We start from the raw sequence: 17386 nt of genomic DNA, 5'->3' as shown, positions 1-17386 counted from the left end.
AGATTGCATTTTAATAATTTTTTTTTGTTTATAGCTCTCATAATTATAAGCACAAAAATGTTAAAATTGTTGTGCTTATAAATCATTTTTAAATGATTTGTTCGTCTGATTTGTGATTGCAAATTTTCAATTACTTGTGATTTTGCTCGCGCACAGACCCATTAACAAGTAACAAGACGTCGACAGCTAGTTTAAGAGTTATAGGCATTTAAAGTCAATATATATAATAGTAAATTTCTCATGTATTTGGAAAATAATCTGATCAATATGGGTATCATTGAATAGTGCTTCAAAATACCTTTAATATGGTATATAATATGGAAATGTTTATTAATATTGTGAACCAAAAATTCCTTTTTGAATTTATATGACAGCACTTCAGAAAATGTTGATATAGGTACAGAAAAAGTGATTTTAGCGAAGCTGGTGACCTATACACCCCAGAATTTAAAGTCCCTTCCCTTAACAGAAAAAAAAGTAAGAAAGTATGGTCGGTCAAGCCCGGCCATATAATACCCTACACTAAGTAATTGCGCAAAAACATTTTTCTTTTAAAATATCAATAATTTATATTCGAGACTGATTTTCGGAAGTGGGCCTTATATGGGACCTGATTTATATCTATATGGAAGTTATTTATGTTGAATTTTGTGTGTATACCAACATTTTTAAGAGATTTATGCACGTTAAAGTGATTATCGGAAACGGGTCATATGAGAGCTACGACTAATTATGTACCGATCATAACAAAATTTAGTGACATGAATTTCGTATGTATAAAACATATTTGTAGCGAAATTTGTGTAGATACATATATAAATTAAACATTTATGAGCGATAAAGTCCAATTTCGGGAGGCCATTTGTATGTGAAATAATGGACCGATTAAATGGCCATTTTCAATAGGCTTGGTTCTTGGGCCGAAAAAACTATATGTACCAAATTTTATCGAAATATCTTCAAAATTGCGACCTGTACTTTGCGCACAAGGTTTACATGGGCAGACAACCAGCCAGCCAGACGGACGGGCATCGTTAAATCGACTCAGAAAGTGATTATAAGTCGATCGGTATACTTTAAGGTGGGTGTTAGACTAATATTTTTGGGCGTTACAAACATCTGCACAAACGCATTATACTCTCCCCACTATGGTGGTGTAGGGTATAATTATAAAAAAAGAAACTGTTGCGGGGATCTTGATTTGTTCCAAATATTATTTTATTCGATAATAGATTTCGGCGAAACTGTAGCATCTTGTTCGTTATATCTGTTTTGGTTCCAAAAGATACAACATTAAAAATATTTACACAACCATTGTCTGACTGGCTGTCCATGTAAACCTTGAGCGCAACGTACATGTAACAATTTTGAAGACATTTCGATAGGATTTGGTGCATGCGTTTTTTCCTGTCTTAACCTATTCAGACTTGTTCTCCCGTAATAGGTATTTTTTTGTCTACAATATTTTATTTTAATTTTGTGCATCTTTTCCAACAATAAATTACCAATTCAGTTCTTAATTTTTTTCAGTTTTTTTTTTATTTATTTATATAATTTTTTTTTATCAAATTTTATAATTGATAAATTAAATTGCATTTAAAGAAAAAAAAAATACATTAATATTTTAGTAAAGTTAAAAACAAATAAAAAATTAAACAATTTGTATTTTGTTTATATATGTAGTATAAATTACAATATAACATTTGTAGTTATTTATTTTTTTGAAAAGATGGAGGGCGGGAAGAAAAACGATATTGTAGCATTTATTTATTACACAGTAAAGTTCTAAATGCGACAAATAAGAAACATTTACATCTCAAAAATATTCGTACATAGTTTATTTTTTTAAACTAAGGTCGTCAGTCGCCTGTCGTTATAAAAAAAATTAAATTAAAATGTGATCGAGATAAATTTGAAAAAGTTAAAAATTTTAAAAAAGTTTTTTCTTGAGCTGTCGATGTTTTTTAGGTGCTTTATTATAAAATCCTTCTTCTAGATCTATTACATATTGTTCGTCGTCTGGATCTTCTTGAGCGACTACGTGACCGTTGGGTGTAACAACACCAGCATTTGTTATAGTAGTTGCGCGTGTAGTACTGGTAGTAATTTCATTTTGATTAACATTGGATTTGCAAACCGAGTGATTGGCTCGTTTCTTTGTTATTTATTAAATATGATGATGATGGATTGATTTTATATTATTATTTTCGAATGATTTCAAGAATTGAGTTTTAATGAATATAGAAGAAAAAATAAAAATAAGTTACTTTTGAAATAAATTACTTTTTTACTAAAGTAACAAGGAAAAAAAAATATTGTGTAAAATATTAACTTAATTATTTCATAGCTTATAAATTGTCTCCTATACATGAAATAATAAAAATAATAATATAAAAGGGAAGCAAGGGGAATAGTTGGGGGTGTGGGGACAAAGTGTTACTGAATACGGTCTTAGACTTTGGGGGCCCAACTCCTTAATCAGTTGTACATTTCAAGTAATTAATTATGTTTATTTTCCTAAAATAAACTTTAAGTTTTACCATGATTTTTGTTGTTTTATAAAACTAAATGATATAAATTGTTGTTTTTGTTTAAACGTTATTGTTATTGTTTTCTGTTCTTGTTGTTGTAGTTGTTGTAAATGTTGTGTCAAATAGTATCGCCGTATTAACTAATTGTTAAAATCTGGATCTTACAAACACTGCACTGGAATCATGTTCACTGTAGCCCAATCGTTTGGTGTGTTTGAAAACTTCATTTGTTATTGCGGTAACGGGCATCGATTGATCTAAGTTTTCTGCCATACTCAGAACTAGACGTAGATCCTTCTGCATATGACTCAGTGGTTGCTGTGGATTGAAGTCTCCTTTTGCCATTTCTGCAAATACACAATTCAAAAATATATAAAAATTATATTTAAAAAAAAAATAATTTTATTTCATACCTCTTCCTTTTGCAAGTAATAGATCTGATTTCATTGACGTCAGTTGGAATATGTCCAATATATCTTTAAGGGAAATTGAAAAACGATCAGCTATAACGAATGAAAAAAAAAAAAACAAAAAAATACATGTTTAGTAATTTGAACTAGACCTGTTGTTGTGCGTAACAATATTTGTGGAACTTACCCAATGCTAAGGCCTCAGATAAACCAACTAAACTAACGCCCAAGATGGTCTGTAGAATCAAATTAACTTTGCACGCATTGCCAACATCTGCTAAAGTGGGAGACGCGGAGTAGTGAAAACAAAATATACAAAGGCGTAGAAGAAAAACAAAAAAATGCAAATTAAGCAAAAAAGAAAAACAAAAGCCAGTTATACAAAAACAAAATGCAATTTAAAAATAATAGAAGAATAGATGCAAGCAGACAGATACAGTTAAATAGAAACAGAAAGGGGAGAGAAGAGAGACAACAAAAAAAGACGTTAAAATAAAACTTTTTTCAATTAAACCGACGACTAAGCGTGGTCCATAAACAAAGGCTTATCCTATTATAATAACATATTGCGCATAGGAATTAACCTTTGTTTCAAACCGACATCCCTGTGGGAATAAACAATAAACTTACCTCCCAAAAAGAACGTATTTTTGGCAATTGTTTTAAAGCAGGAATGACATTCTTCGAAAACTGTACGATCACCACCAGCTAAGATTATTAGCATGCCATCTTCAGCTTCTTGGCGTGTGCCATGTATTTGTACCTCTAAGTATCTTCCATTACTTTGAGTTATACCCTCAGCAATGTCCTGCGAGGTTTCAGGATCTATTGTAGTCATTTCAACATAAGCTTTATTGCACAAGTCAGCCACGCGCAGTACACCGCAATTTCCAAAGACCAGCTAAATAAAATGTAATAAATAAATGAATGTCATTAGGCTAATTGAAATATTCAAATTGCCAAAACTTACGTCTTTTGAGGCTTTGGGGTCTGACACACAACAAAATATTATGTCCGAAGCATCAACTACATCCATTGGCGTATCTTTCACTACAGCTCCCGCCTCCCTGAATGGTTCACATTTAGACATTGTGCGGTTCCACACTACCACCTTGTGCCCCTTGCAAATGAGATCTTTGACGATAGTAGAACCCATTATGCCCAGTCCGAGGAATCCGAATGTTAAATCTGAAGGTGCTATATCGCGTTCAGCCAGTGTCTGAGAACGTGTATTCATGTCGATGGCCTGTTGTTCGGGCACTTTGACGGTTGGGCGTTCCAACAAAGCGATTGAATTGTTGTTGCGACGCGGGGGACTTGAATATCCACCTCCTATGTGAGCCAGAGCATCTGTATTAATTTTACGTCTGGGTGTTGTACTGTCATTAAGAAATTCACTATCTTTGCGTTTACGTTTTGAACTGGCTGCTGCAACTGTGGCTGGCGTCTGTGCAGATCCGCGGCGTTTTGTGGCTGATTTCGAAGTTGTCGATTTGGCTTTTGTACTTGCAGCAGCTGTACTTTTAGCTTTTGGTGTACGCTTATTAGGAGTCTTTGCAGCAACCCCTCCCTCTTCGTCTTCCAGAGCCGAGGCCTCACCATTCTTGTCTACATTATTGGCATTTGTGTCAATGGTGATTTCCTCCTCCAGAGAGAAGCCATCTCGTATTTTATCAAAATCAGCTTCAGTGGGCAGTGACCTAATGCCAGTACTTTTACTAATGATGCCATCTATTTCGGTAGGATCATCAATGTGATTTTTTATATCTTCCATAGCTTGACGAAATGCTGCAGGTTTATTTAACTTCGATAACTGATCTTTCCATGGACCCTCGTATGGTTTGATATTATTAAATTCTATCCATGCACTGGAATACAAAACAATAATACACAAATTCTCAATTATATACATACAATATTTCAAATACATATCAAATATGTGTACTTACAAATTTCTTGAACCAAAAAAGAATACACATTTTGAATTGTTTTTGTGTGTATTATTCAGCAACTCTAGGGGTGGCTCAACGATCTGTAAAAAAAAAAGAAATTTAAAATTAGAAATATAATAAAGTTTAGATATAGTCAGTTACATGATACAACCAGAAGGTAGAATCACTAGGGAGAGAGTTTAAAATGCTATGCCTTGTTACGTCAAATAATAGAAAAATAAAAAACAGAAATCCAAAAATACGAATAATAACAAATGAAAATTGAGAAATATTTTGTTTATATTTGAAATACAGTTCAATATAATCGGAGTCATTGAAATGATGCATGCAAATCCGTGAGTGTTTCTTCAGCTCAACACCGCAGGCTGCACTCCATTCTTTAATTTTATTTTCAGGACATTTTATAAATCTTACGACATTTTGTTTAAATAAACATTTAAATTGAATTTAAAATATTTTTCAATTTAGTTAATTTTTGATATTTTTTTTCAATTCTACTTTTATTTTTTATTTTATATTAGTCTGACAATTCAAGGCATGTAGAATTGAGAACATATTTTGTAGTGATTCTACCTTTTATTGTTATATTATGGTCAGTTATATGTTTTATTGTTTGGGTAACTGAGATCTTTTTCAAATTAAATTTTTTTTAATTAATTACAAATTTTTGGAAATGAAAGTGTCAGTGCTACGCTAATATCGCAAATATTTGAACAATGTGATTTTTTAGTTAAATTTTTGTTAAAAAGTTGAAATGGAAATTGAAAGTGCTTGTGCTTTGTCAAACTGAATTTATTTTGAAAAAATAATAAATCGCAGTCGTGGAACATATCTGAGTTGAGGAACAACTCGCGCGTCATCGTCATTATCTCTTAAGGACGGTCAGGCCGATTTTTTGTTGTTTGGCTTTCGAGAGTTCTGCGTCTCACCTCGCATTGGTATTGATCTTATGCGTCGCATAACTGTTTTCACAGTTTTGAGTCGTTTATTTTAATCCACATGCGTTCGTTTTGTTATAACCTTGATTTGAGGTTATGAGAAGACACAGTTGATATACATATTTTGTGAAGAGAGACCTGGTGGAGGACCATTCAAACAAAACTCATTGGAGGAGAACCATTTAAACTCAATTGAAGAAACTCTGGTGGAGGACCACATAAAATTAATTTTTGATGAAAATCTGGTAGAGGACCATACAAAACTCATTAGTGAAGAATAACCTGGTGGAGCACCATTATACTAAAAACTCGAAATTTCATAGTACCTGCTTCTTATACGAAGGTATAAGTCGAGACAGGAAAACTGTGGAATATCTTGGCATATAACTTTAATAGTTTGCCATTTAATCTTAAAGTCAAAAAAAAAATTTTATTTTCAAAGAAAAAAAATTTTAAATCAAAAAACATGAATGAAAATGTGAATAAAAAGATTTCATATAATGAAATTTGGATAAAGCACTATTAAACGTTGTTCTTTTTCAAAAATAATTTAAATTTAACGGCCGTTTTTTAGTTAATATGCAAAAATAAAATTTGTTTATTTATTATTTGACAAATTCAATTTTGACAAAACCTATGCTCTTGTCAGCAAGAAATATTGTGTTTGTTATATTTGTTGTCGAAACGCTCTCACCTTACTTATTACATCATGTCTATGTCTATACTATTTCTCTACAGACAATTGCACTAGTTAAAATGTCGACAAACTTTCCTTTAAGCGTCAGTAGAAATACATTAGAGACAACAGTTCTAGTGCATTTTTGGTGACATTGTCGACGATCGAGTCAATAGTTTGGTTTTGTTTTATTATGCTGTGTAGTCAATAGGTATAGAAAGTAACTACCTAGTCAATAGTGATACAGTCTACTGGTCACTGGTAAATGTCAATAGAAGATTTCATTGGCTGGGGTACATATGGTAGTAGTGCTACTGACAATGTCGCTAGTACATCACTACAAATTTACTATTGGCATTCCCTGCAGGGAAGTTTATTTTATTTTTATTTTATTTAATTATTTAATTATTATTTTCAACAACCTAGCTTATTGGCCATAATCGGTTATAAATTTCTACTTAATAAAAATTTTTTACAAAAAATTTAATTAATGAATTTAATTAATAAAAATATAAATTATAAATATAAATAAAGCTTAACACAAATTGTACGAATTAAACAAAACTCCACTCAACTTCTAAAAATAATCAACTATTTATAGTGTTTTGATAGATGACATCAGCACATGTAACATGATAAAAAAAATCGTTCACCAGTGTTACAAAAACAATAATCCGATAAGCATATAACAGATACAATCACCCAAGGTGCATAAGCGGCAGTGCAGCCATATGTATGTATGAGAATAACGAGAACAAAATAGTATACATAGGTGTTAATGGAAGGGTCAAAAAGTGTACATTAGTCAATCACCCTTATCGTGGTTGGCGTAAACGTCCACGCACACGACTGTTTCGTACTAGATTAAAGATAAAATGAAAACTGTTTCTTTAATCCAGTACGAAACTGTCGTAGGCGTATGACGTTTACGCCAACCACGATAAGGGTGAATGTCATTCACAGAGATGCGAAAAAAAAATAGATAGAACAGTCCTGCAAGGGAAATTCAAGTCATCAAGGTAGCAAATATCCAAACAACTAGCCAATACTCAAACACTAATATTACAAGCAAGCTTAACAATAACTATGGCAAGTACAACAAGTCTAAAAGAAAAAAAAAACATTTACAAAGAAGCAACCTCCTATTCCAAAACAATGCCCACACACTGTCCGCAAATTCTCTTCCACGCGAATATATAAAATGGTGCATCTACAGATGTCTTTATACAATACGACACTCCATCAGGTCCAAGTCTCCTAAAATGTCACAACAACTCACAGCACAACCCTACAAATATTAACGATCATAATGTTGCCAATATAGTATCTTAAAATCTATAGAATTAGAACAGAAATTGATTGACACGAAAAACCAACAGTGCAGAAAAACATTAAGTTTCCAAAAAGCTATCAGAAATATTTACATTAAAAAAACCCACAAAAAAAAAAAAAAAACAATAAACAACCCAAATGTTAGAGAATCAATGATCTTTAATCAAATATCGAAACCAATCATATATCTTAACTACAGTAAATATCAAGAATAATAAGACTGAAATTACTGAAGGCTACCCTATCAGATAAGCAAATATGTTAGACAAGATCAGAAGCAAAGAAAAGAGTACATGTACAATAAACAAAGAACAAGTGCAATATTAAGATCTGTATGTTAAAAATAAGCTTGGGATAGAAAAAAAAAAATAATGACAATATCAACAATGCTAGCTCTAATGACTAAAGCAATTACCTCCCCATAATCATCCTGAGGTATAAAAAAGCATTAAAGAAATTAACATATAACAAATAATGGAACCTCCCTTAGTACAATAGATACATTATAAATGTTCAATGCCTTCATAAAAACAAAGAAAAAGCTTGTTGCATCGACAGCTCCACTCCCAACCCAATAACAGAGTCAATGCCAATAACGTGCAATTAACATTACATCCAATTAAAACAAATCCAACGGCAACCACTATTACATTACAATGGAAATTGTTACAGAATCATTCCAGTGAGAAAGAAAACTGTTAAAACAGTATCAACGATATTAAACCCACATCATATGCCCTTACCAAAACTATTAAACATCTTAGAAAGTTCGAACAGCAAAACAACCATGACAATGATACCCAAAGAATGTCATTCAACAATCCGATGAAATCAGACTACCATCTTAAAAGCAACTTAATCAACAGACACAAAAATGAAATAAAATTTCCAACAAAAGACAATATGTTAAATTATCACAGACTTTGAGAAAGTCATCAATAAAGTATAATCTCCTAATTTAGTAATAATGCTACATATAACAATTGGTCTTGACAAATCAGCGCACAAATTAATATATACCATCCAAACAGTAGAAAACACCATACATTAGCAATAGCCATTCTCCCAGTCACTCCGTGTTTAAAAATTTGGTCAACAGGAAACCACACAAAGATTCTAATTTTTACATGTAAACAAACGAACATTCAAAAGGCATTCAAGAAATATGCAATCACCAATCATTTAAAAATTATGAATAGTTATCATTAAGAATTGAAGCAAAAATTCCTAACGTTATGCAACATATAATTTCAATAACTGCTAGTTAAATTTAATAAAAAAGCGACACTGTATTCACAAACTTAATGCAGCAGGAGAAAAATATGCAGCTGCTACAATTTTCGTGGAAAAATTCAATGAATTCATATCAATGAAAAAACTCACCAATGAGATAATGGAGATTAAACAGTAATTTTTTGAAATTGTTTACCTGAGAGCAGTTTGCCTTAATGCTGAAAACGAATACAATAGAATTACTACATATGAATTCGATGAAAGCGGTAAAACTACAAAATTTGATTTCAAAATTTAAAATTTGTTCATTATATATTAATGCCCATAACGTAAACAATAAATAGAAAAAAATAAAATAAAAAAATAACACATTCTTATGTTAAAAACGATGTCAAATCTAAAAGACTAAATAAAATATGCGACATTCAAATAGAATCAATCAGTCTTAAAATGATTAAAAATAAAAAATCATCATAAGAATTCGTTGTTTTCTTAATATTTTGTTGCATATCAATTATTTCTAATAACAGCATCAAATCTTTTGGGGATTGAATTTAACAAACTTCCGCATGTAGATCGGGAAATTGCATACCATATTTCCTGAATTTTCTGCCAAAGTTCTTCCTTGTTTTTTAATTTTTCAGGTCCATAGGATTTAAGTCTGGTTATTGAGACGGCCATTCCATAACATGAATTTTGTTATATAAAAACAATTTTTGGGCAAGACCTGGACCAACGCAATACCAAGAAAAGCATCCCCATATAATAATATTCCCCCAACCATGTTTATACGTTTTTGGTTTTTGCCATTTTTTGGACGTAATACCCATGTCTTATCATCACTACCAATTAAATTAATGGTCGTTTCGTCCGTCCACATTTTGCCACTTTTTTATATTTTCTGGCCCACACCAATCCTAATGATTGCTCCTGGTTTTAAATGAAATATTGGTAGTGATTCTATTGTAATGTCCGTCACTGTATATATAGTCACCTAAAATGCAAAACAACTTATCCAAGATTAACGATTAACCAAGTTATAACCAAAATTGAAACTAAAGTATTATCAAGTACGTGATTTTCTTAAACAAAATAACGTATATACTTTGAGCAATTAATTAATAAATAGTTTTTACCTTATTTTAGGTCGTATCCTATTTTTTTAAATAAAAAAAACAAAAAATTTAAAAATGTATAATAAACTGCTTTTATCTATACATCTATCTATATATGTATATATAAATGAAATGGTCCATGTATGTAATGTCATCACGTGAGAACGGCTGGAGTGATTTGGCTGATTTTCTTTTATTCGATTCGAAATTTTCAGGAGATGGTTTGTAAAGAAAAAAAATTTAAAAATTCCGGGTAAAACTCGGAAATTCTTTTTTTTGTAACTCAGGTCAACTGTAATAAAAAAAGCTCCCTAAAGTATGCAGTACAAATTTCGATATTTTATTTGCAAATAAATAAGAACAGGCTGGTGTGAGTGGGTTGGAGAAACTTAAAGAATTAGTAAATGCTACCGGGCGAAGCCGGGGCGGTCAACTAGTATATATACATAGATGGGGGTAGTGCACTAATTTTGTTCATATTTGAGTTGAAAATTAGCAGCCTCACTAAACATTAGTGATAGTGAGTTAAACAATTTTGCACTCAAAATTAAATTAGTTGATTTAAAAAAATGCAATAATCAGTTTATTGCAACTTTTTTGTATGCACTAATTTGAGTGCAACTTCAAATTGTGCACTAAATTTTTAAGTTCAAAATGGTTTAAGGTTATTTCTGTGCACTAATTTAAAACTTAAGACTAATATTTCCTCCCACCCCAAAACGATCCACTAAGAGGGGATTTATGAAAAATCAAACGTGGGTAAATTCGGTAACCGTATATCTTCAAAACTAATAAAGATACTTAAAATTGCATGTTACACCATTTAAAAAATAAGCTGACAGGCGTGTTTCGTACTTTTTCGAAATTCGAAGTTTTTAGGGGAGAAAACGGTACTTTTTTTTCGGTAATTTTTTACCAAATTGGAGTATTTTTTTAAATTTCAAACTTGAGGTGTGTTCAAGAAGGAAAACGGAAGTATTGATCCGAGTGAGTGGGAATATACAAGAGGCAATTTTTTTGGTACTTTTTCTATATTCGAATAGTACTTTTTGAATTTTCTGGAATAATGGGCATAGAAATATGAAATTATGCTTATATGCTCCTAAGTGAATGAGAATTCAAGGTGATATTTCCTGTTACTTCTTCTTTATTCTAATGGTACTTTTTAGAATTTTCTATAATAATATAATTAGATATATGATATAAAGCATATCGATGGCTTAATATAAAAAAGGCGTAACTCGATTTTTTGTTACTTTACGAGAAGAAAAAAACTTAACAATATCCATACAATTTTAGATACAAAAAAAGTTTTAATGCAATTTTTAATAAGAAGAAACATCACTTTTATTTCTCATTTAAAATAAGTTTTTTTTTTTAATTTAATGAAGTTATTTATATAAACCTTTTTCATTGAAATTTTTGAAAAAAAAAAATTAGTTACGCCTTTTTTATATTAAGCCATCGATATATGGAACTGAGTGATTAAAAGTTTGAATTTTTTGGATGGTAGTTTTTTGTATTTTCACCAACGAACACAGAAACATGAAATAAATCTTATATTGACTCAATGGAGTGGAAATCCTGTGGGGCTTTATAGTACTTTTTCTTTATTCTAATAATCATTTTTGAATTTTTATAGCAATTGACCTAGAAACATGAAATTAAGCTTCATGGTCGTAGTGAGTGTAAATTCAAGGGGGACTTTTAAAATTAATAAAAATCAGATGGTATAGGACGATTAAATATTTTGAAAATTATGTACAAACGTTATTTACTAATCAAATAATTTAGTAATTTAAAATGTTTCATGCTACATAAGTAACACATTTTTTAATTGTATATTGATATACTTTTATTTTAATATCTAAATATATGCTAACGAAGTAGCGGGTAATATACTAGTAGAATATAAATACACCTAAATAAAGTCCTCTTTAGAATAAAGGCATCTTATTTTAACCGCAATTAGTTATTTCACTTATACTCATTCATATTGCTGAATTATGAATATAACATTTCTAAGGTATAATCTTGGAAAAAACATACATGTTATCGCTAGTAGAAATGTAAAATGAAAACAGCGAACAAATATTAAGTCTGTTTTGATATTTTTATTAAATTCAAATTTCCGATGCCTCCAAATAACTAACATATGTACATGATTGATACAGCAATATATCCGCTATAGTCCAACTTAGATTGCTATTTTATATCGAGAAAATCGGCCCACTACCGCGATTTTTTCATGTTTTTAAATTTTTTTTTCACAATTAAAATTTATTAAACAAATTTTTTCACCTGTTTCTATCTTTTTATGTTTAAAATATTCAATTAATAAATCGTCAGTATCAAAAATTATAAAAAATTTCTGAGAAATGTACGATAACAACTCAATATTGGGAGGAAGACATCGTAAAACTACTCCAAGACATGATAATTTAATAGTAAGAGTTTAAGAAATTCGAAATTAATTTTCAAAAAGTTAACACCAGGGCAAATGAGGCTCGGCTTTCTTGCTATTAATAAGCAAAAAAAATTTCTAAAAAAAATACTCCATTATGTTCGAATACAATGCCATTAGTTAAAGGTTTGATGTGTTGTATTGAAGAGAAGAAGAGTCTTCTAACGGATAAGTATAGAATATTATATGTCATTTAATTTCATTATAATTGTATTGATAACCGCAAATTATTTTTAATTGCTAAAAATATATGGAATAATCTACACGGAAATATCCAAGAATTTTTAAGAATAAAATTATTATAATAAAACATTGATAAATCATTATGATTCTTTTCGAGTTAGAGTAAAGAAGCAAAAACGATAAATATCTTTTTGTAAAAATTTCAATTATCTAAACAAAAAAATTATGCATTTTATTAAATGTACAATTTATGCAATAGTGATTCTTTCTACAGTTGCAACAGCTTATGGAAATGAAAACAATCATTTGTGTCTAGAACTCGTGAATGCTACAACAGAAGAAGTAAGTAGAGTGCAATGAACATTATTTCTTTGGATATTTTTGTTGCATCATGGAATTAATTGTATTCATTTCTATATCATAATAGGGACTTCCATACCAAATGAATATAACTTTCTGTTGTGAACAATATGTGCCAAATGAAAATGGAAAATGCATACCAGTATGTGAAACTCCTTGTAGATTCGGTTTCTGTAAAGCACCAAATGTTTGTGAGTGTAACAATGGCTACGAAATGAAAATGAATAAATGTGTGCCTATATGTAAAAATAAATGTATTAACGGCTACTGCAAGAGACCTGGCGTTTGCGGTTGTCCAACTAACTTTGAGTTGGATGCAAACAATTCTTCTTTGTGCATACCAATATGTGAGCCTAAATGTCCCAAATTTTCAAAATGTATAAAATCCATACCACCAAATCCAAATCGGTGCCAGTGCATAAGTGGATTTGCAAAGAATAAGAAATCGGAAACATGTGAACCAGTATGTACAAATAAATGTGTCAATGGATTCTGTAGTGCCCCGGAAACGTGTGGATGTAATAAAGGCTATGAATTGGACTACACAAATAAAACAAATTGTAAGCCAAAGTGTGAACCAATATGTTCTGCACATTCCTCCTGTGTAGCTCCTAATAAATGCAAATGCAACGCTGGCTACAGCCGTAATAAAATAACTGATAATTGCGACCCCATCTGCAGAGACAAAATTACAAACTCTAGATGTATTGCACCACCAAATACATGGACTTGCATTGACAAATATCAACATGATCGTAAGATTGACAAGTGTGTGTTGGAATCTTGCAATTGCAACAGTAATGGATATTGTTTGAATAACAAAGACGAATGCGAATGTTACGATGGATTTGAAAAAAATTCCACAGGACATTGTGAAGCGCACTGCAAACCGAATTGCAAAAATTCCATTTGCATAGCCAACAACGAATGTCAATGTTTGGACGGCTATCACAAAACGCCTGAAGCTCATATTTGCGAACCAAACGATTTATGTAATGGCAAACCGTGTGAAAATGGCGAATGTTTAATAACAGGAGATTGCAAATGCAAGTCAGGTTTCGTAAAATCGCTGTCTTACAATGGTCAACTACAGTGCGACAAAGTACAAACATTTATTGGAAAAGTAATGACTACGATATTAGGAGTACCACTGATATTAGCAACATGTATTCTAATTGTAGTATGTGTCATTGCTAAGAAAAAATCGTATAACGTGGAGGAGCAAGGTGAGAAAGCTACTACGGACAATAAAAACTGTCAGTATTTTTGATGTATATTTCATGATATATGTATACATATAATTATACCCTTCACCTTGATTGCAAAGGGTACATATTCCGTTTGTAATTTCTACATTTTTCATTTGAGACCCCATAAAGTATATACCTATATTCTGTAGTTGATATAGCCATGCTAGATTCCATTGCTATTTACACTGTATTTGATTATTGGTGACATACCATAACGCCATAGCCATAACCGTATATATATCGAGTATTGTAAAAAATGCTTATGTTATGGCTATGTTTACGGCTATGGCGATATGGTATGGCACGACTAATTGAACCTTAAAGTATACTTTGGTGAAGGGCATAAATAATTCAGCACAGACGAATATCGCACTCATATTTTTATTTTCTTCTTTTCAGAAATGATGTTAATTGGTAATCATTAAATACGAATCCAGTTTTATAAAAATAATATATTTTATTTTGAATAACTTTTATTTTATTTATTTATTATTTTTATACAAATTTCGAAATCATGTACTGAATATAATCGAAAAATAAAGTTAAAATGACAAATAATTTTGTTTTCTACACAACAAAATTGTTTTTATTCAATTTATAGTGAGTGGGTGTGTTTCACCAAAAGTTTTATGCACAAGTTTTTAACAGAAATGTGCCATAATGACATTTTTATAGATTTATAGAATTATTATTTTAATTACATGAATTAACAGATTTATTAAATCTGATCAACTTTAAATTCAAAATTGACTATCTTATGCAAACTTCTTTCTGCCCATCAAACAGAGCTTCAAATTTATTCATGTTCAGTTTAATTCACAAAAAACTTAATTCTGAATTAAAACCATTGCCAATAACCAATTTCTTTAGCTTCATTCAAGTGTTTTTATTTAAACAAAATTCATTCATTGTTGAATTAATTAATTCATAATAGTATTTCTTCAACCTTTGAATGATTAAATGTGTTAATTCAAATCTAATCCAAATTGATTGAAAATATTTAATTGATAAATATTTTCTAAAGCTAATTTGTAACAGATTTGAATTGAGGTAAGATTTATGAATCAATACAGCTATTTTATAAAGTTAATTGTAATGAATTAGAATTAAATACAAATTTAATAATGTAGCAAATTAAGTGATAAAGTAGATTTTTGATAGATACCTATGAGGTGAATCAAATTTTGCTAGCCTATAGGGGGCTACAGATATGACAACAGACTAGAAATATTTGAAAATCATAAACAAATAAATCAAGTTCGTTTTTTTTAATTCAATAAGGAATTAATTCTATAATCAATTCTTAATACTATGAATTCAATATGTTTGAGTATTAAGGAATGAACTAATTCGTAATGAATGCTTGTCCCGTGCATATGAAGCATATCAATTGTCTTTCAAATGCTTGGTTGTGTATCACATGTGATTCAGAAATTATATTGTTTAAGTCATGATACAATTATTGTAGAAGGTAGATTCACTAGGGAGAGTTTTCAATATTTACCCCTATAACGTCAAACTTTAATTTTGATTTTTTTCATATTTTTTAATATTTTCTTTTGTTTGACGTTACAAGAATTGTATAATTGAGAATATATTTTCTACTGAGTGTTATATTGTTGTGTCATTGTGTAAGTGAAATATTAAATTTTGGACGTACGGCATAAAAAAATGAGACTGGGTTAAGAATTAAATTTTTCGAAACATCGAAATACATTTTATGTAGTCCAACAAAAAAAAATAATTTTAAGTTTTTTTTTAGCTCAAACCGAATCTATACGTTCTTCTTATATCTTTTATATATTGATAAATACAATTTGTTACATAGATTTTACAAATTAAACTCATTCATTTATACCAAGTACCGTACGCAAAAGTACAGTCAATAATGAACCCAACAACAACAACGATATGTAGCGTGCGTGTGTTTGTGTGTATCGGAACGACACACGTCTACAACAACGCCACTATAACAATAATAATAATAGAAAAAAAAGCTAAACAATATTTTCAATAAAACTACTTACCATAGCAGGCCAAGGAGCAAAACCTTTCATTTTAGCCCTAGAATAAAGAAAGCAGATTGTTAAAAGTACTCTTCAATTTCATATAAATTACAAAATAATTAACAATTGTAGAGTAAAAACGCGCGGATTTTTTGTTCTTATTTGTAGATAGCAGCAGCGTCACTAGCGAAGCAAAGCAGAGGAAAACCAATTGTGAAAATACACAAAAGGAATTAGAAACATTTTGGTACAGATGTAAATCATCTGAACATAGTAAATATTTCGACAGTTATTTAGACATTTTAGTCAAAGATTAATTTTTCTTTTTGTTTAGATAAAACTTTAAATATTCACAAAAGTTCTGCCTCCAAATGTGAGGTTATGTTTAAGCGCCATTTTTTCTTCTTTATATTCTTCCAATAGCCACAAAAATCCGCTTGTTGTTTCTTGGTCAATATTCTTTGGTAGTCCCTTTATTATCTTTGATGAGGCTTACCATACTAAATCCTTTGGCTTGTAACATAGTATCTCCTGTGTTTCAGCGGCCGCAGTGGTACTTGTACCAGGCAGCGATTGTTTTTTAGCTTTCGACATTATGTTATCAATACGAAATTGGAATTTTATTTTGTTTGCCGTAATTTTTCCTCTTATTTGGTTAAACACTTTTAATTTTTTTAAGCACACTATACTATTTGGTTTTTAACGTCAATTTGTAAAAGTTGTGTTTAATTTAAACAATTTAATTTGTATTAAAAACGAAAAAATTAAAGAAAATTTTTCTTTGCTATATTCTGTAGTTTTTTTTTTCTTTTCTGATATTTTTCTGCTGCTGCCGTCAATGGTTTATAAGAAAAAACAAAAATGGCGTCTTGGGGGTAATAACGAGTATTTGTCAAATAATAACGAATAACGACATCACTACAACACAGAGTTGAA

At 30.4% G+C, this 17386-nt stretch overlaps 2 protein-coding genes across 3 annotated transcripts; one reads left to right on the top strand and one right to left on the bottom strand.

Moving 5' to 3' along the window:
- Positions 1–1513: 1513 nt before the first annotated feature.
- Positions 1514–17301, bottom strand: Ndf (Nucleosome-destabilizing factor). 2 transcript variants are annotated; one of them, XM_065502360.1, is made up of 8 exons: positions 16947–17301; positions 16472–16508; positions 4891–4973; positions 3912–4809; positions 3572–3842; positions 3129–3218; positions 2945–3034; positions 1514–2878 (listed from the first exon to the last, which is right to left on the bottom strand). In XM_065502360.1, exons 1-8 carry the CDS (start codon positions 17042–17044, stop codon positions 2679–2681), a joined length of 1767 nt encoding a protein of 588 aa, XP_065358432.1. In that variant the 5' UTR covers positions 17045–17301; the 3' UTR covers positions 1514–2678. The 2 variants fall into 2 exon arrangements, with proteins under 2 accessions (XP_065358432.1, XP_065358433.1); XM_065502361.1 differs by having other exon boundaries at positions 3129–3215.
- Positions 12998–15024, top strand: LOC135951126 (epidermal growth factor-like protein 6). Its single transcript, XM_065500710.1, has 3 exons — positions 12998–13176; positions 13262–14420; positions 14844–15024. The coding sequence occupies exons 1-3, from the start codon at positions 13060–13062 to the stop codon at positions 14867–14869; spliced, it is 1302 nt and encodes a 433-aa protein (XP_065356782.1). The 5' UTR covers positions 12998–13059; the 3' UTR covers positions 14870–15024.
- Positions 17302–17386: the final 85 nt, after the last annotated feature.

Source organism: Calliphora vicina, chromosome 2 (assembly GCF_958450345.1).
Source record: "Calliphora vicina chromosome 2, idCalVici1.1, whole genome shotgun sequence".
NCBI classification, from domain to species: Eukaryota; Metazoa; Arthropoda; class Insecta; order Diptera; family Calliphoridae; genus Calliphora; species Calliphora vicina.
The sequence above is the reverse complement of the archived record's forward strand: the minus strand, read 5'-3'. Positions and strand labels throughout refer to the sequence as shown.